At 37.2% G+C, this 21,558-nt stretch overlaps 1 protein-coding gene across 1 annotated transcript in view; it reads right to left on the bottom strand.

The window, feature by feature from the left end:
- Positions 1–1,248: 1,248 nt before the first annotated feature.
- LOC122806712 (flavin-containing monooxygenase FMO GS-OX-like 4) overlaps positions 1,249–21,558 on the bottom strand; it is a 159,806-nt gene continuing 139,496 nt past the window's right edge. Inside the window, exons 4-5 of the mRNA XM_044077353.1 lie at positions 17,552–17,604; positions 1,249–2,576 (exon numbers count right to left, since the gene is read on the bottom strand). Of these exons, the coding sequence (XP_043933288.1) occupies positions 1,705–2,576; positions 17,552–17,604 (925 nt within the window). The 3' untranslated portion in view covers positions 1,249–1,704. The remainder of the gene's footprint in view (positions 2,577–17,551; positions 17,605–21,558) is intronic.

Genomic DNA, 21,558 nt, shown 5'->3' with positions numbered 1-21,558 from the left:
CCTGGCGCCCATGTATCCAGCCAAATGACAAAGCCATTCTGTTAAGACCACAGCAGTTTTAGCAACTACAGATAAACCCTGGAGGTTTCTATTCAGTCAAATGAACAGACATGACATCAAATGTTCCATCCCTGAAACAGCAGTACAAAATATTTAATTTAATTAGCATGATTTACAGCATTTAACCCATTCATGCCTAAAGAGCATTTATGTAGACTCATGTAACAGCCATAGCTTCTTATAGCATCTTGACATTTTTTAGGGTCTGATTTCTTTAACTAAGTGATTTATCAATTAATAATAGGCTGCATATGAAAGGGAAATGTGTAAGTACCACAATGGCACTAAAATGTTACTAGAGAATGTCTTACAGTTGAGTTGTTGATCATTGTCACTTGTGACTCATTTTCATATTCACATTTATACTTTCATAACTGAAAGAACTACATGTTAACGATGGGTGTGACATGAAATGTCACTGTGGGAAACAGAAAAACACCGTCACTGTCCATGTGTAATACGGAATAATGGAGACATCACTATTTATTTGATAGGAAACGTGCAGGGGTTCACTGTGTTTCATTGTACATTCCTCACATCAAGCACTTAGTTAGGAGGATTGTTTTGTTGAATTGCCTGTTCTTTTCAGGATGCTGGCATCTATTTTTCAGGATTGCTACACAGTGGGGAGTGGAATTTTGCCCTTGCCCCCATTATCTTATTATACTGGAAATGGTTTATAATTAGTTAGTTGTGTAGGGGCTTGCCCCCTTTTTTTTTAATTGACTGAATTTCAACTACCTGTGGTCAATGTAGTGTATGTTGATTAAGTGAGACTGTGATGTGGTGAAATATAATCATATAAAAATATGGAATACACTCATGTGCACGTTATTTTCCAAACCCAAATGACTTACAAATTACTGTACTGTGTCTGACGAAATGTCAGATAATGCTGAAGAAGACAGTCACTCACACCTGCACTTCAAGTTGTACTACCTGAGAAATATTCAGTTTTTTTACATTATCTACATTAATAAGCATATTGTTTCATGTTTCTGTACATATTTAAACATTCAGAAAATTTCTTGCTACCATGAGAAAATCTCAAGTCTATCTGATCAAAAGTGCTTCAAGATTATATATCTAGGCTGTACAGTTTCAAAAACAGGAAAAGCTCTTTGTGAAACTTGAGAAAATACAATTCTTGGTATGAACACTGAGTTTAAGTTTAACTGCTTATTCATGTAGATTTAAGTTGTTTTATTATGTATAAATGTTCAAACAAAAATGTTTTAAATTCTCTTATGTAATTATCCTGTACACCAGTCATTTTGTTTACTCTGTGGGTATACAGCTTTAATGTGCATTACTCATCTGTTCTTACTCTGTTTGCATGCCTGTGACTGAACAATGACTAAAAAGGTCTTCAGCCTAGTCCACATTTCCAGTTATAAAACAGTACATAAATATATTACAATACGGATATAAAAACTGTGAATGCATGAACAGTTATCACTGTAGAGACTACCGAAAGCATTGCTGTTTGCACCTTTCCAATACATTTTCCCTTGTTTGGCTTACGTCTTTTAACTTGATCTTTCAGAAAATGCTCTAGAATGTAAGGATGCCTGGAGGGTAATGTGTGACTTTACACAGCTTAGGGTTCCTTTTAAACGGGGGAAAAATGAAATGGTCACACAGCTAGAACAGAGCTGGGGGCTGACAAAATACCATATCAAACCAGTGCATAAAGTCAGTCATCAGTAGAAAATGTGATGCACTGTGTGTCTTCCTATAATGGCTACCAGCAGTTTCCAGGTCATTTTTAACATCCAATAGCCATTCACCATCACTAATAACTCTGTAGTTGTCATTTTTATAGCTAGCAAAGTCCTTTGCCCTGCTTTCTTTAACTGCACAATAAATACTTTGAATAAAAGCAGGCAAAGGACTGAACTTGCCCAAATGGGCAAGATCATCATGGTAGTCCCACTGAAGGTTGCCAAGTGTATGAAAATGACGCAAACTTGTCCCATGACTCATAAAGGATTTGTATGCTTCCTCCACAGTGCTGTTCATTTCTGTTTCAGATGGCAAAACATATGACCCATCTAGGATAGAAAGTACAAACAAAATCTGGCAATGAAAGTGTGGGAATGGACAGACTTTCTTACACATGCCAATAAAAAACAAAGAAGGAAAGTTGGCGCATACAATGTGTTTGTACAATGGTGGCACAATACTTTCCTGGACTTGCAGGCCCACTTCCTGGGACAAATATGGGAAGAACAACTGGTAACCTGTGCAGAACATAAATATGTCAGCAAGTTGTTCAGTCCCATCAAGAAACACAACTCGATCCTCCAAAAAATGATCCACACCAGGAGCCAAGCTAACATTACAGGGCAACACAAATGGAAGAGAAAGCTGGGAGTAACTCAGAACTACAGCCTTGGCAATGGCAGAAAGTTCAAATGCAATGTCAGTACCAGATGGCCCTGCTCCAAGTAGTACAACATTTTTGCCAGCAAATGCCTCTGGGAAGCGGTAATCTTGGCTATGCATGACCTGTCCTGTAGGAAGAAATAAAACAATTTAATGGATAACCTACTAAAGGAAAATTAAATGCAGATATATATTAAGAGGTAGTTTAAACAATATGCATATCAAGTACACAGCAAAAAAAAAAAAAAATTGGGGGAAGTAATTTTCCCCCCAGAGTTATAGGCATGGAAACACGATGAAAATTAGAAGTATGGGATATTATAAAAAGGAAGGCACTACAATAGGAGTACAGTAAGTGACAAATAGGAGTACAGTTAAATGACATCTTTGCAGACTGCAAATAATCCATATACTTGTATACCAATCTATTATCTATACCTAGCAAAAGTGTTCAACACCATCCAATAGTTGGGTATCGCATATAAACTCTCACAGCTAAATATCAATCCCTATGTTACTGACTGAATAGCAAACTGGCTCAAAAACAGAACTCAGCAAGTTAGGGTTGGTGGCTACACCTCCTCCAAAAGACCTGTCACCAGCAATGTACCACAGTGTTCAGTTCTTGGGTCACTTCTTTTTGGCATTTACTTCTCAGAGGTCAAAGCTAATGTTAAGGGTCTGTGGCTACAAACTTAATGGTACCATAAATTCCCCCAATGAAACCAAGATCCTCCAAGAGAGTCTGTCTCAAACAAATAGTTGATGTCAAAAATATGGACTAAATCCGAATCTCAAGAAGTTTACAACTGTAGTCTTCAGTAAGTATGATAGCCCTTGTAACTAGCACACTGACAACACACCACTGGAAAGTGATCCTGTAGTTAGGAATATGGGAGGCTATGCAGATAAAATGTCCTTTGATAATCACATATACACTGATGTAAGGAAGTCCCTTTTCATTGCACAGCTTATATCTAATGAAACTGCGTGCAGCTCTAGGACTGTAATTATTCCACCGTGCTTGGCACTTACTGGGCCTATCGTTGAGTATATAATATCCCTTTCGTTATGTACCTGTCCAAATACTTGTCACAACTGTTATGAACCAATGCCTCTCACTTAAAAAATCATCAAGGGCCTAAATCATGAAAACTATGCAGACCGTCTCACAGCCTTGTCCATCTTCTTGATATCATATAGGCTACTGAGAGGTGACCTCTGACTTGCATACAGAACTTCAATAGACCCAGCACTGTCAGACCTATTACACATTTGTAAGTCAATCAAACATAATGGTATCAAACACCCACTCAAGGGATCTCAATTTCTTCTGCAAAGCAAACAGAACAAGTTGGAGGGATAGGTTTGTATCACAGGGAAAGCCATTTCTATGGAACTATAATCTAAAGCCACATAAAGTACTTCTCTTACTCTGTTCAAATATAATTTGGATGTAAGGATGGGTAACCACAAATTCATCCCTGGTTTAGTACCTTTGTCTTTCAAGGACAGGGGAGATGCGTAAATGTCCCAACATATCTTTGTTCATTCTAACTCTGTGTTATTTATATGCAGAACGCGAGGGCTATAAATTACTAATGTGAAGGTAAGGCTATGCTTCTTAAAATCTTCACAGATCAATAGCCTAGTAAATAGCTATGAACCTATATTACTCATTTTACAAACACAGATCCTGAGACTGCGGTTGTGGTGCTGCGGTAGCTTTGTCGCCTCACAGTAAGACATTGTCCTGTTCGATTCTCAGCTAGAGCGTCTTCTGTGTGGAGACATGTGTGAATGGGCGTACCTTTATTGAAGGTTGTGCGTCAGGGCCGGCAACTCGGCACGTAAAAATCTACTGCCAATCATTAGCAGACCAGAGTTCCGCTGTGGCGATCCCTAACCGGGAAAAGCCGAAAGACACAACAACAACAAACATAGATCCTGAGGGACAGGAACCCTTAAGGCCAAAAAACGAATATTACAAATGAGATATCATGAAAGAGGAGGTGGTTATATGGGTCATGTCTGTATGCATCTTTGCAGGCCTTGCACATACAAAACCTAAGTAAGTAGAATGCAGAACACAGAAGAAACCCTAAACAGAACTAAAAGTTGAGGAGACGTCTACTAGTTGTAATCATGACTGCATACACAGCCCTGCATAGCCTGCACATGCTTATCTTGAAGAAGTCTGAAATGTAAGGGACAGCAGGGCGTCATATTAGAAGGGGTAATACACGACACAGACTAAAGATGCTGCTTAACACCTACACTGCAAAATGAATTCTCTGCAACCTTTATGTATCACATAATATGCTAAGGTACCTACCCCATATTGAACATCAACGCTTTTAGCACTACAAAATGTATCTAAGAGATACTATGCATTACATCACATGGACTGCTGTAAATTGACCTCAACACTATATGCTATTTATATCAAAACCTGTAAACAGTGAAAAAAAGACATTTTAATAATGCAACATTTAAGTCCATAGAATCAATAACAGTGCACATAGCCGTCTGGTTTCTTCAACGGACTACCATATCTACAGAATTTAACAGGACATATTGTACATGTCAGCTTTTCTTGTACACCTTTACTACAATAGTGGAGTTCTTTCACTCTTTGCAGCTCTGTCCATCAAAACTCTACAAAACTAAATGGATCTGAGTTCTCGACAAATAATAAGAAATTGATCTTAAAGTCAAGCTGTAAAACAACATCCTCTCTTTACTGGAAAATTTTTAATTGGAAATTTATACACAGAACCTTTTTAACCCCTGACAAAATTAGATTAATGTATAAAACAAAGAAAGCTCAATGTTGGGAGATGTAACTGTGATACACAAGCAGATTGGGCTCATATGATATTAAAATGCCAATTGGTTATACCCTTTTGGAAGGGATTTGTAAAGCTTTCCCAGGCACGAAGGACTGATAAATGTTAAAAATCTGATTCTCTCATTTTATTCAATGCTCCAATACCAGAAGTTGTCCCCAGATCACATATGCCTCTCCTTTGGTTGATTTTATCACTGGCTAGAAAAATAACAACAAAACAATTGGAAATGTAAAACTGCTTTGTCCTTTAAGGATTTCATTATTTTAGCCAAACGCGTCTGCAAGAAAGAGCTTTAAACATAAGGACACCAAATATTACTAATCAGAAAAAATACTGGCAAAGGCTAGGGGATTTATTAGAAAAATACTGATGACTTGTATTAGCTTTTTACTGCTGTGGACTATTATAAATAGTTATATTCTGCCTTTTGTTATCCATTTGTTTGCACTTGAATTGTAATCTTTCAAGCTTGTAAAATCAATAATTATTATTCAAAAAAAAAACTTTAGTCAGGCAAGAAAAGATAAAAGACAATAAAACAGGGATCTAGGACACTTCCTGGAAGAGGAATGGTGGGATACGTACCATGCAACAATGGTGGAATATGTACAATGTAACAAGATGGCAATGACTGGAGAGGAGACAAAGAAAGAGATACGAATGATGTTAAGATGAAGAGGGATCAAAGCCAGCAAGCAGCTATTACAGAGGTAGGAGAGTGTTGGCCTGGAGAGCCTTAGCTGCATCATGGTCTGAGGTGATGAATGTTATATCTTTGTATAGGATTATAAGATGCATAACAACAAGGGAATAAGTGTGTGACAGGAGAGATCACAGCAAAAAGGAAAGAATGAAGTTACTGTAGTTATGCAAGAATGGGCACACAACTAGCAGTCGAAAGGTGATACAGGTACATGAGAAGGAGAATCAGGAAGCAGTAATGTTGAACAGTTATGATAATTGAGTACAACAAAATGGACACTTTTATACAGGCATACAGTTGTGCAAATAAAAAACAAAACTGATTATGTTGAACAGATATGCTGGTTGAGACATTTTTTGTGAAGCCTTTATTTTTTGGTGCAAAATATTTAGTCTATTTTTCACCTCGGCAAAGTACCATTTGTGGCTGTGATGTCTGAAACAATGGAGCTGACAAAGTCTGTACACCGTTTTCAACAGATAGTGAAAGGACTCCATAGTAAGCTACTATAATTTGCAGTTAAAAACTGAATACTAAATTTAGTACCAAAAAACACAGCAAACGGACACAAAGTGGTTAAAAGTATGTTACAGTATTCTGCATGAGGTACAAAAAGGACAGATGACAGAAACATATGGCTGGGGGGAGGAGGGGAGGCTTGAGTTACCTTATCAATAAAACATAAAAAGGTACGTCATTTACCTGACGTCATTAATATAAACAGAAACAGAGTAACCATACTTTACTGAAATCAACTAAGAACGTGTTTTTTTTGTGAGGAAAGTACAAATTTAGCAAATGAATATTCAAACAAAAATGCATAATGTGGGCAAAGGAGTCTCAGTACTAAAAAGTGAGGTGCGTACTGAAGGGGGGGGGGCTTTTTGGAGCAGAATGTCCACATTAAGGTGTTTTACCAATGGATATATAAAATGAAAATGAAATGCTTCTGGAACAAAAGCTGGATTAAGCTGAAAATAAGAAAGATTTGTATGAAGGAAGAAGTAGTGGGGGAGACGAAAACATTGATGAAGCACACATGGACCAACTTGATGAGCACTATAACTGTGGAAACAGCAGAATAAAGTATTATGGTGAATCTGATGCATTCAATGTAGGTGAGAAAAAGGGCAAAGTGAAGTAAGTATATCAATAAGTGATGGGGTGAAGAAATGCAGAAGGAAGGGTAAGGGAAAGCAGAACAAAATTCGGATAAGGGAAAAGGATGACTTTAAAGTGATAGGCTTGAATGTCAACAGCCTTAAAAGTAATTTAAGGAGGCTAACAGCATTTGATTAGTGCCTAAAGTTAAAAAGTGACTTGGTGCATTTACTGTATACAAGATTTGTACTCAAAACAAAAAGGACACATTTACATTTTAAGGGGGAAGGACAGAAGGAATACAGACCATGAGGAACAAAGAATGTTGAGAGATAGCTATAAAGAAAAATAACATAAAAATAAAAGATATAATAATGAATCCAGGAAGGTATATGACAATGGTTATCAGAGTGGGTGGGTTATCAAGTTTAACAGTGACTTGTGCAAGCACATTATTATCCAAAAGAGCACATCTGTTTGTGTAAATACTGTAGAGATACTAATTATAATAAAAAGATTAGACCCTACAATTTCATGACTTCAGCAGAGAAGGCAGTAAAATAAAAAAGTGACATTACCTTTGGGGAAGCGTATAAATGAAGACTGGTTGTGTTATTTACTCATAACTGTTAGCACTGGTGAAAGTGGGAATTGGGTGGCAATAAGGGTGAGGAAGCATTTAAAAGGCAACCATGAAAAAAATAAGCAAAACTAACAGGATGAAGGGGAGAGGGAGCTGCAGTTTGTGATATGAGGGAATTATTAGCCTAGGGAAGAGAGGGGGGTGGCATTTAACGGAATGTATAAAAGGGATTATTTAAGGGTAGAGGGAGAGAAGTTATGAGGAGGAGAAGGAATTGTACAAATATTAAAGAGAAACAGAAGTGAAACTGCTTTAGGAAGGAGATAAAGCTGTAGTAGAAGGTGAAAGAATGAGAAATATGACAATGTCAGAAATACTTAGAAGGGAGAAAACAAGTCATCTGCTTGCAAATAAATATGTTAAAGGGAAAGAAAGATTTGAAGATTTAAAAGGCAGATTTAAAAAAAAAGGGCAATTGGAAACAGAAAAATGTATAAGGAGGCTTCTGTGGTAGTGGTTGATGGTTGAGGTGCTCTCATTTGTTAACAAGGAGGCAAGCGGAAATGTTATGTGGAAAAATGATGAAACTTGATTAAATGAGATAATGAAAAAGGCAGATATTACGAGTACCAGGTTGGGATGGTACACCATATAAGTTTAATAAAGGCCGTGGCTGAAAGAAATACTGTGAATGTCTTGAATTAATGGCTATGGAGGGGGATTGGGGAGGAGTGTACACTACACACAGTACTAAAGTTGATATGGATAAAAGTGAGGAGAATTTAACAACTGGAGACGGTGTTATGCAATGGTGATTGTAAAGTACTGACAAAGGTAATGTAAAAATAAAAAGATTTCTTAGGGTGCTGAAGGATACTACGAAAACAGGAGTAAGGTATTACTGGGAGATAGCTGAAAAAAATAAACAGCAGCAATTTTGCATTGTTATGTAGAACAAATGGGGAGGCTGACACTACAATATGCTCCTTTACATCACTGATGAAGTCATGGGCAGCTGAAGGGTATGCTAAAAGAATATGCAGTGGCAGAGAATAATATCCATGTGCTGTAGTCAGCGCCTGGTGGAGTATTGCAATTTCTATGAATAATGGGCCAAGACAGGGGTGCCCAATGAAGTGGATTCACTTTGCAGTGTTGATGAATGCTTTTATACAACAGAGTAAGGTAAGATTAGAAGAGGGTAGGTGGGAGATGGTAGGTGTTTAACATCCTAGTGAAGTTTTCCTGTTTAAATGACTGATAGTGATACGAAGAAACAGAACTTGGATAGAGGGAAGTACTACTAGAAATACCAGGGATGTAACATCATTTAGGTCTACTTTAACTCTTTTCTCCATTCTAACTCAGCCACTGAGATCCTTTGCTCCTTTTCACATCTGAATTATTTTACTGTAACTTGTCAAAAGTTTTGAAATTTTTGTACATATTATACATTAATACACTGGATTTACTATATATCCAAAACATTATTCTACTATTGTATTTTTTGTCACCTATGTATTATTTTATCCTTGCCTATTTTGTCTGTCTGGTCAGTTTTTGACCTAGGATGAAACTAAAATTGGTCAGATTTGATCACTGCTCTACCCCATAGAACAAATTAAAATAAGTAAATAAATAAACAACACATGTATAATGGAGCTAGAAATAAATAAAACCAAGAGTAGGGGGATGTGGGGAAAAAAACAAATACAGGAGGGATGTACTTAGTGAAAGAAGTTAACAATTCAGGAATAAGTTTTGGAAAATATAAAAGACTTCAGCAGCAATGGCAGAAAAGGGCAGAAAGAGCAAAGGATGCAAAGAAGTGAATTTAGGGTATTTAAAAAAAAAGATTATCTTATAAATACTGTGATAAAGGGGCTATTCCATTATTTGGGGCTGATATATGTTGTCAGAAGACAGCATAGAAGATTTTTACTTTCTTTTAGTGTGGAAAACTAAATCCAGTGAAAAGATGGATGACTAACAGAAAACAAAAGTTATAAGTCTGATACACATACTAAACTTACTACTAGGAAACGGTATGGTCTTATTAAGAAGAACATTTCACACTACTTTACCTAGGGACAATACTGCTTGTATTTGTCTTATAATCAAATTATATGGTTCTTTTTGCATGTCTGGAATTTCACATCTGAAGGCACTTCAGCGTTGCCAGTAAACCTTAACTAGGCAAGAAGCAGGGATCAGAGAGTTGCCATATAGCAGGAGACTTGAAAATCTTTCTCTTTGTTCTAAAGGGTACAGACTTTTAAGGTGGAATTTAATCATGGTGATAGAATGGCTGCAGTATCTATTTAGTAAAGCAGATTCTTAATACCAGATGAGAAGTCACTGGTTCCAGTTGTTAAGATTTGTAAAATACTGATAGTAAAACAATATGGTCACTAATTAATACCTGATCCCAAATTAGGTTGCAGATAACTCAATGTTTAACTGTTTTTCTTTAATGAGTTGTTAAACTCAAACATGAAATTAGCACTGGACAGAATAGTTGATGTTGGTATTTGGATTTACACGCTAAACAATAAGTTACTGATAAAGCAGCTCCAATGCCATTCAGTTATTAGTGATTTATAAACATATAGCTATAAAATGGATGTTACTTCAGCAATGACTGCTGATACAAGTGCATCATGAATGGGGATTACACAGCATGTCAAAATAAAAGCATGCTATAAATTTATAATGTTACAAAAAATCTGATTTTGTGTACAGCTCTACAACAAGGCAATGTCTAATGCTATCAGCTTTCTTGCAGCACAACCAACTAAGACATATTCGCTATAAAACTTTGCAAGACAATGCTTGTCTTCTAGACATGGCATCTGCACAAATACAAAGATATTTTCAGGATCAGTCATACCCTTTAACATTAGAATATCACCCATGCATTTTATAACTGCAACTCCAATTTTATATTTGCTCTTATGCAACTTGAAATTATACTGCCTTAATCTATTCTGCACTCAAGTATCTTGTCATGTTCTTCTTCTGTCTGGCTCCACACTATCATTAATTATGTTTACAACACGTTCCAAGGCTTAACTCATTGCGTCCTCCAACAGCAGTCATCAGGTAGGCAGAGTACCTGTGTATCCTGTAAGAGTACATATCTTTATAGCAGACTTAGCTATACTCCAGAAATGAGTACACTCATCACTGTTTTCAAAGTCTGATTTCTTAAGTGTTGGTACAGATGCATACCTAAAACTTAAAGCATCAAGTTGGCAAATACAAACCGGCATGATTTTCTAATCAAGCAAAGTGAAATGTCAGCACAGTATGTGCAGAGCTGGAGTTATATTAAAGACAGTTTGCAAAAAGTTATGAAAAAATGGGATACATCTCCTATGTTAAATTATTAATGCAAAACTGTAGTGTGTGATACTGTCATAGTGGGGTGGTGTATGCAAGCAGTGGGATTTAGTAAGAAAAATTACATTAAAACATGGTGGGTAATGTGAAAACATTTTGAGATATACATGATTTTTGGTAAAGCAGTTATGACTATTATCTACGTTTCATAACAGCATTAATTTCACAAATGGTACCATCTCATACAAAGCTTTAAAGCAGAAAATGCTGCCACTGATACTTGCCATCTAACACAAGTGGCTTTGTAGATTAACACTGTGAAATACTACATGCATACTCTGCATAAATTATACAGTATCATAAAACAGCATGATGCCCCTATTGTCATATATCACTGGAAAGTTCTGAAACAAGTGTAGAATTCTCCCACAGATGCCTTGGATCTATCTTGTACATTTACAGAGATACGACCCTCTGTTTTATGAAAACAATAGTCATTTTTGGCTAATAAAATACACATTTTCTTTCATAAATCTGCAGTATAAAATTAGCATTTACAGATAAACATTTAATGCTAGTATATCATAGCCTATTGCATACTGAAGAGCTTTCATATTTGACATTCCCTGTAACTTACACCATTTAACATGTACCACAAATTTTATGCAGTGTGTTTTCAGTAGAGAGTTTTAGAGAAAAGCTTCCTGGCTTAGAAGACATCAGGAAACAAGAGGATTAGTTAGCCCCCTGTTTTACAAGGCTGAGTCAAGGGCTGTTAGGAATAGCATTCATGCTAGCAAAATAAAGTCTAAGGAATCTGCTCCTTCCCAACAGTGTATTAACTGTGCACAATTTGGCATTTACTCCAAGATTTATTTGCCAAAAAACATGGTTTACTTCTAGAACTGAGAAACATTTAGCAACTGGTATTCTTTACACCAGTTTGTCAGCAGTAAGCAATTTCTCTCACTTTATTCAGACCTTGTGAATCAATACGAATGCAAATCTCATCTTTCTTTATAGCTGCATATGATTCACCCCTTCTGTTGGCTATAATCACACCTTAATGACACCTAGGCTTTGCTTCCAAGTGCTACATATACCTCTCTAGGAGAATGTACTGCTGGCAACATATCAACTTCTTAAATCAGCAAGCAAACTGCCCAAGTCACGCAGATCACCACCACTGTGGTTCTGCACAATATGTGAGCTTTCTGTAACTGCGTTTTCTAAACATGTACAGCCTCTGTTTTTACACGACGAATTATTTTCACCATTCTTGAAAAATACAGTTGCCCACAGTCCTTTGAATTCTGCCTTCCCATAAAAGCAGATGTCTCAGGCATATAGATGCACAACCGCAAAGTCACTCCTGGTTTAGCACCAATGGCCATCATGGATACAGTAAACATGTAAGTACCCAACATATACTTAGGTGTCCCATCTTTGGGGACTATAAAGAGGAGGGGACCCAGGACACAACCCTATGGGGCATTGTTTGTGGTATTCTCCTGAATAAAGGAAATACCCCCAAGCAACAGTCAATAGCACCAGTTCTACCAACAAGCCAGTTAGCCATCCATTTAACTAAATATGGATTTATGCTGAACTGGGCATGTTTATCAACAGCACTGCAAGGGGGGGGGGATGGTGCCAGAAGCTTTGGCCAGGTCTAGATAAGTAGTCTGGAAGCCTGACCTTCATCCAGGACCTCAGTAACACTTTCAAAAACTGACAAGGTTAAGAAAACATGATCTGCCTTTAACAAATCCAAACCGGTAGGGCTGAAGGGCCTGATGGTTTCCTGTACCATGGTTTATTAGCTATAAAATTAAATGTTCCATATCCTTGCAGACTATCCTAATGAGGCTAATTTATATACAATTATTGGTATCAGTTGTGTGTGGGGGGAGCATTCTGCAGTTGTACACAATGGCTATTCTGAATGCATCTAGCACACAACCTGTGGACAATCCTAGACTGAGGGGGTTTATAGAAGGGATTAGAACATAACAGTCACAGATATTACTAGAACTCACAGAGCTAGTGTTCTGGTTCTGGAAAATGCAGACAGAACCTGATCTTGGAGTTACATTGGTAATTGTTGAGGGGAGGGGGAGAACAGTAAAATTAGCATGTGAAATGGAAGAACTAAAAAAAGTGTCAGGATATTGGAAATGTCTTAGAGCAGGAGACACAATTTGATACAAAGATCTGTACAGCAATGTGCGTTACTTCTGAATTTCTTACTATAATTTAAAGACTACGGAACTGTTTTTATCAGTGACAATCTTAGGGTCATAGCTGGTCTCGCACATCCTACTTGTCCTACTTCAAGGTTTTGCTCACCTGGTTTAAAACCATTCTAAATTAGATAAGCAGATACTTACTATACATAGCTAGAATCTTTGTCCTTTTGTTGTAAATTTACTAATGTGAGAATGCCACCACATTGGTTTACTTTTTGAACTTTGTTGTGTTTAAGGTGGATGCTAACATATCTCAAAGTAATCTAAAATGGAGTAAAATTCATAGAAGTATGCAGCAGTACAAGGCTGGGGACTGTTTAGGGAACAGTGCCATTTGTGGTTACATAAAAAGTCAATAAATAAGTAGGTGGTTTTGGAACAACACAAATACAGTAAGATTATTATGGACTGCAAAGCAGTGTTTCGGAAAGAAAAAGATCACAGCTAGAAGGCTGAATTTAATCAAGAAGGAAATGAAACAAGGAACAGTACAGGCTGGAGATATGTTTACAAGGACAAGACCAAGGTTTTCACATCTGTTAGGAAGGGGTACTATGTGATCTAAGATCAGGAATTTACACAATCTAGAAACATAAGCACATTTACTGCTAGATATCAAAGTTAGACAGTTTGCAAAAGGCTAGATAAAATCTCTCATAAGAAGCATATTTACCTTAACGGTAAACTGCTCAAACCTATTTGGGGAGTGTGCGTGTTCAGAGGTGACACATACTAGGATCTATAACTTGTAATAATGGACAGGGTGTCACTGGGACTTCACTAAGTTTCAGGTCGACACTGTGCAGGATCTGATTTTTAGGAGACAGGGGGGTCCAAGTAAATACAAACACCGCCCCCCAATTTTCCCATGGGCTGAAATGCTTGACGGGCACTGAACCCTGATGCAGAAGGAGTACAATCATTATACCAGAACTGGGTTTCAGTAACTACACTCACAAATATGGATGTTTTCAATGTTGAGGAATGACTCAGGTCTGGCATTTTGTTGTTTAAGCTCCTAACACTAGGGACTGCTACCTTCCGTATTATCTGAACTAGAATTTGTTATGTGGCAATGTCTATAAACAAAAATGTACTAAAGAATTAACCTAGAATCCTGCTCAAATGTAGTGTCTTACCTTCACTGGACACACAAGTGGACAGCTTTATGGTCTCCATGTAGTAGTATGCCAACTATCATTCACTCCCACTCATCCATATTTGTCAATATTTCATGGATTACACAACCCTGCCATAGTTTAGTCATCTATTTTTGCCTATTTTTCTTACTTTAGAATATAGTTTTGCATTCACTTCAGTGGGAAGTGATAATTACGCTACTTATGAAGTTTCTTCTAAACAGGACTTACCACATTTGTGCAGGATGTCTGCCATGCTGAATGGTGTTACACTTTTTTATGGTATTTTTTATTTTTAAATATATTTGGGGGTTATCAATTAATTTTGGTATAAAAAGTAGTGATGGTTATACTAGCAGTTGTTCTGATGAACTTTGCATTCAAGATAAATGTGAAGATGGTCTCCTTTTCTATTTTAGCACTAATGTGCTGGTAATACTCTTTCCAAACGGGCATTTGAGATTTTATTTCAAATTTTCCACTCTAATTTTGTTAATTTCATTTCTGGAGGATGACTTCACTGGCTTGGAGATGGAAGTGTGTGTGTGTGTGTGTGTGTGTGTTTAGTGAATGAAGCTCTTTTTTTTCTGTTTAAGGTAGGACTTAAAACTAGGTTACCATAAACAGCTGACAAAGCACATCAGACAGTAATACATAAAAATATCAATGACTAGTCAGTGTACACTGTTCAAAAGCTTGTTTTTTTTTTCATTGCATGAGAAGATGTATAAAAAATTACGTGCTACTCATATCTATTGGTTTCATAGCTGCTGCAGTCTCACAGCCTCACAGAGAAAGAATGAGACAGGTTTTATATCACCTGTCAGCAATATTTCTTCTCAGAAATTCAGTGACAGCAGACCAAGAGTAATCAACTCTAAATAGTACAGGCTGCTCTCCCTCCTATAAGAAAAAAACACCATCAAAATGCAGCACTTGTAAGCTCAATTTTTTTTTTATGAGTTTGGCAATATAAAGAAGTGTAACCAAACATTTGTGTTTAGAGCTCTGGTGTGCACAGGAATACTGGGATAACGAAGAAAGTAGGTTTATGTTAAAAATAGCCAAATAATTCATGCATATCATATTTAGGCAGTGAAAACTGTACTCTGATCTTCTTGTACAGCATTAAAAACACTGACCTAGGCAAGCAGTACAGCAGTGGGTAGGCATGTATAGTACACCTTAAATGCAGACAAATGTTCATGAATTACAACATACAAATATGGGCTTAAAGTAAAGCAGAATACAAATGTGCAATGTATGCCTAGTGGAAGTGGTGCAGTGCATTTCTAACAGGCTTAACAGGAAAGGCAAAGAAAATTAAGTTGTCACAAACTATAAGGAAAAAGATGACACCAAGGCAGTTCTCTGATGCACTTTAACAAATGTGTCAACACTGAAGTATGAGCTGCTCTTTTCTGTAGTAATTCTGAGACTGTAGCATCTGGGATAATACCTCTTCCTCCCCAGCTACTGTCACCACAGAATTAAACAAGTATCCTGGATGTTGTGAGCTCAGCCAACAACTATGGGAGTGCAGGAGAGGGTCTCTGCTTCAGGGAAAAAAAAAACATTAAGAGCGCTGCAGCAGAGTTCAATTTTTGCCGTTTTGTTTCGGACTTGTACACATACGTTCACACTTTTGAGTGTCAAATATTTATGTTTCAAAGATTCATTTGGGAAGATGTTGCCTTGGGAATTACAAAAAGTCGGGAAACGAACAGTCAGAATTGAGAGGAGACAGGAAGTAACAGGATATAAGAGAGTTGCCAAACTGACAGAGCGTAGAGTGGATAAGAGATGGAGTGTAAAAGTAGCACTATAAAATGGAAAGTTAAGGAAAGGTTGTAATTATAGCTACACCAAGTAACTCCTTACAGTGCCAGCTAACTGGTAAGCAGCACAGGGTGGTATTCTTAAAGTCAGGCCACAATTACAGGATAATTACTGTTTAAAGACATTTCTTTGTCCGAGACTGCATTTTACTTCCTTAGAAAGTATTCCTTCACTATCACATACATCAAGACTAAGCTGGTGTTCATCTGCATTTTACTCCCTATGAAAGGATTCCTTCATTACCATATACACACACACTAAACTGGTATTGACCTGCATTTTACTCCCTATCAAATGATTTCTTCACTACCATATACATTACGACAAGCTGGTGCTCGCCTTAGTTACCACTGCAGAGGTACTCGACTATTCAGTGCACACCATCCTAGATTCACTTGAAATCATGAAATTATACCACATCTTCCCTCACAAATTCATCTTCCTGGTTCTCGTACCACACAGTTCGTGACACTTAAGGCTTTTTCTGGGCCAGAAATCTTATGTCTTGACATTTGCAGCCTTGTCACCTTTTGCTCTGACTAAGGCTAAAAAACTACTAGGTGTTCTAAGCTGCAAGCTTCCTATTAACAGACAAGCCAGCTCAAGTGTCAGAGCGGACCCAACAGTTCGGAAAGGATCATCATGAAATGTGAACATAATATATAACCACACAAAAAGAGGTGCTAGAGAAAATAAAGTTTGTTTCTGTTTTTATTCTTCTGAGTGGCTCCTGCCAGTGGTTTTGCTAATGTGAACACAATACTCTGGTTGACCAAGGAAGTGAAGGTGGAAAAGTCTTGCAACAATACCTGAAACCAAGTCTTACTCCTTAAAAAGGCTTAAGTTCATCAGCTTCTGCAGCCCATAACAGTGAGTGTGTCACTGTGATACAGTTCGTTCCACTACCATTATATATTCCACAAGTACCTTATAAATATTGCCATTCTGTGTGAATGAACACAAGGGTATGCCATTAAGTTGTCATCTTTTAAGGGACACACAGTGTACTATGGGAAACAAGTCACAGTCTCAAAAACAATATCTCATTAGTATCAATGCCTGCCTCATAAGGTCCTTAAGGTTAGTCTAAATCAAAAAATAATATTAAACTATTCTGCAGGGAGGTCTGTACCATATAGCTTATCAAGATAAGAATACATTTTTTTTTTATTCTGCCCATTAGAATTATATCAAAAATCAGTTAGACAATAGGCAAGTGATGAAAAACAAGATGCCAACCAAACACACAAAGGAAAAGTAATAATATTCTAAGTCAAATGAAAGCAGTACATTACCTTTAAACTTCTCTATACCAGGAATGTGGGGGATGTAAGGCTTCGAATAATGGCTATCAAAAAAGAAACAAAACATCATTAAGAAATTGCCATTCTGTCAGCACCAAAATCAAAATTGACATTCCAAAGGTTTCTAAACTCCACTTATATGTGTCCTCCCCAGTTCACTGTTGGGAGTTCTGCATTTCATAATACACTGGAATCCATCATGCAACTACTTGCAATCCTGACTTCTTACCCAAAATTAATTTTTCTCTTAACTTACCTAACTCTGCTCACCTCTTGGCAATTTTCCTGTCCCTGAATTTTGTTTGATTGTAGATCTGCATGCATTTAGTGATTATGCTTGTATTTTTTCCCTCAGATTTAGCATTATGTCTCTTAGCAGAATATCTCTGTCAAGCAGTCTGTGCATTACTACACCTTCTGCAGTTAGCTATGCCCTGACAGAGCTACACCCATTGCTCACAGTCATGGTTTTACTGCTGTACTGCTATTTTGTACCACAACCTCAGTACACAAGCTTTGTTCAAACAGTAATTCCTAGAAAATTAAGAATTACTTTATTGTCACAACTGTGATAATTCATGTACAAGGTATATGTTAGGGGTAACCACTCATACTCAGATAGGTCTAGAGTATAAACCATATCCTGTATGTTTGGAGGTTACCCTGCAACACTACCCTATGTACTGGGAAAGTACCCAGCTTGAGTTATACCTTATGTGCTGACAGACACCTCTGTATTCTCAGGACCACTAGAACATACACTGTACTATATTTAATTAGTATTTTCATTTTCTTTTAAGGTTTCACTTTTCTGTGTTCTATGTTCACTATTAGGACAGTACAGCAGCTCAATAATTAACATTTTCCTCACAGCTCCAGGGTCTGGGGTTCAATCCTGAACTCTGGTCATTGTCTGAATAGTTTACACTTTCTCTCTTTTGTCTGTATCATCTTACTCTGGGTACCATTTTCTCCTCCCACATCCCCCAAAAAAGCACGCAGGTTGACAGGCTGTCTATCCACCCATCCTTCAATTCACAACTCCCTTTTCCCATTCTCGTACATGGGGTAGGGGTGTCACATCAACAGTGACAATTATCTAGAGCCTGTGCCTGTCATTTATTGCAAAGTATTAAAGCTATGAACAAGCTGCTTCCTGTACCCTAGGATTTCACTCCCTCAGCCTCCATTCACCTACACTATGGTCTGTGCAAGTCACTAAACCAGTAAGTGCTACTGAGGCAACCGGAAAATTGGGCAAGAGCCCTCAATGGCCACCTAGACTGTATGTTTAACAGCTACCGATCAACTGGTTTTATTTTACTACTTATAACACTTCTGGGGCACTTCACATTAATCTGCATGGTATTTTAAAGGGCTTTTCCCCTTAATGTTTTATTTTTGTGAGCAGGAAATTCTCTGCTTGGCCTACTTTTCAAGTTAAAAGTCAACAAACAAATCCATAAAAACAAACTGGTCAAACCTTCAACTTCAAGTGTCCCTGCACTATCCATGTAGGAGGCAAATCCTTTATACCCTTCCCAAACTGATCTCCATGGCTGCAACACAAAAAAGAAAAATCAGTAGGAGAGAAAAGGAACCAAAACTGGTGTGGTTCGTGCACCAACAGTGATTTCCTATGAAGTGGATCAATCCAGATTGAGCCATTTTTTAACCATATCAATTTTACTCTTGATGTGAGGTAGGAAAGTCCAGTTTTCAACTACCTGACAATGCTGAGGAAGTGTTGTAAAGAAAGACTACTGGCTGATGCAGTGAAAGGAGATGAAAACAATCAGCTACAGTAAGGAATGGTTTGCATTCAGGAGTGTGGTGGGAAAGAAGAGTGAACATTTAATTGTAGATTTAAAAATGACAACTACTGTCACTGTAGTTGGAAGGCAAATTTGTTCACAAATGACACAGCTGAAATTACATTTTCTGAGACACTAAGTGCTCATCAGCTTCTGACAGTTCACACAGGAAAAGTACCTTCAAAAGAGAGTTCAAAAACATGTGCACAACAGGGCAGCACAAGAGAGAAAATGTAGGTCCCCTCATACTCCACCACAAAGGGGAAAGATGGCAGTTACAGCAGCCTCCAATACTAGCAAAAACATAGGTGCTGAAGATGGGGGAGGGTCAACTATGGCAGCTTTCTGTTGCAGCCTTACTTCCTTAGGTATAACAGAGGTAGCCGGGTCATTCATTACACTGCACTATGCAAAGGTTTGACAACCAGGCTGGCAACCCTGGTATTAATACAAAACTATCAGGCTAACTCCATTTGAACATTTGTTCCAAATTTTTTTTTTTATGAAAATTACCTCGATGGGAGTCAATGCCTCATCATTAATATGTACACCACAATTGCTCAGTAATGAAAGTATACCCCTACAACACTGTGCCAGAAACGGTACAAAGGAAAAAAGGTAAATATGGTAAGACATTAAAAACACAATATTTCTGCCCATATCTCATTACATCCGAGTGACGTCTCCAGGTGCATCTGCAGTTACCTCCTACTGCTCCTCTAGGCGACAAATATTGCTTGTTCAAATTTGCATTAATAATTCCAAACCCGTGCCCTATACGAGGTATCAGAATATTTTATCTTGAAGCATACATGATGGCAAACACAATTGTATTGATATTTGACCTATGTCAAGGAGTATTTGTTAGAATTGTAAGGTGAAGTGACCAAGGATAACCAACAGAACTCGTGCACAGGAAAAAATAAAAACTGTTTATTCCAATCAAGGTTTAGCGCTTTCAACTAGATATACTAGTCTTCATCAGAACCATTGAACAACATACCACACGGATTTAAATAGCAGAAGTAGTTCAAAAAAGGCGCCAAAACATTTAAAGGTACAATACACAAAAAATAATTTTGACTCACTAATCAACACTAAACAACACATAACACTTATAAATATATCAAACCTTGTCATTTAAAATACATATAAATCTCATAAAAACCCATAAAAGATTGTATTTTGCATTTGATTATGTACTGATGTACTTATAAAAATAAATGTAATGATAAAGATTGATAATAATAATAATAATTAATAATCAACCCATGCATAATGTAATGGTGAATGACTTGAACCACCACAGACAATATCACATGGAGAATATAGCTTCAACTTTACTGGAACAATATTAAAAATGGTTTTATACTAATTGACTCATTTAGTCCAGGTGCCCTAGTGGCATCCAACAAAATCTGCCACTTGCTCTCTAATGCTGATAACTGCATTTTCCAATTGCCACCAAAAACGGAGCTTTGCAAATGATCTATAATGGCAAAACGGAATATATGTTCCTCGCCAAATTCAAGCATATGCCTGTATAGGGCGTTCTTGCTGTCCTTTTTCTGAATACGATAATAATGTTCGTAAATACGTTTCTTAAGATTCCTTTCTGTTTTGCCCACATAATAGGCAGAACAGATCATACACGTAGCCAGATAAACCACTTTGGTGGTGTTACAATTCCCTGTCCTAAACTTAATAAATGTATTATTGGTATCCCTTAGACTGGTGTTTTGGCCTCATTAATGTGTTTACACTGTTTGCAAGTGCCACATTTGGTGGTACCCCTGAAAATATCTTTTTTGTCACTTTCCTTATTATTATTTTCCAAAATTCTCTTTAAATTGGCTCCTGTCTTATAAACAACTCTTGGCAAGGACCCCACTATATGTTCAAGCTTGGAAGCCAGAATAATATCCCAGTGTTCCCTTAATATATCCAAAATAAAATGTGTGTGAGGGGTATAGGTTAATACACACACTCTCCCGAATTTTTGATCATCCTTTACCTCATTTTCTGAAGCAACAATGTATTTTCCCAGCAAAGGGGGATATTTCTTCCCCCATTCTTTTTGCACATATTCAATAACATTGCTCACCAAATGGACTGGATAGCCTCTATTCAAAAACAAATTTTTGATGGTATCTATTTCAGATCTCATAACACTTTCAGTAGATG

This window comes from Protopterus annectens, chromosome 7.part0 (genome assembly GCF_019279795.1).
Source record: "Protopterus annectens isolate FY-2018-M chromosome 7.part0, PAN1.0, whole genome shotgun sequence".
Lineage (NCBI taxonomy): Eukaryota > Metazoa > Chordata > Ceratodontiformes > Protopteridae > Protopterus > Protopterus annectens.
The sequence above is the reverse complement of the archived record's forward strand: the minus strand, read 5'-3'. Positions and strand labels throughout refer to the sequence as shown.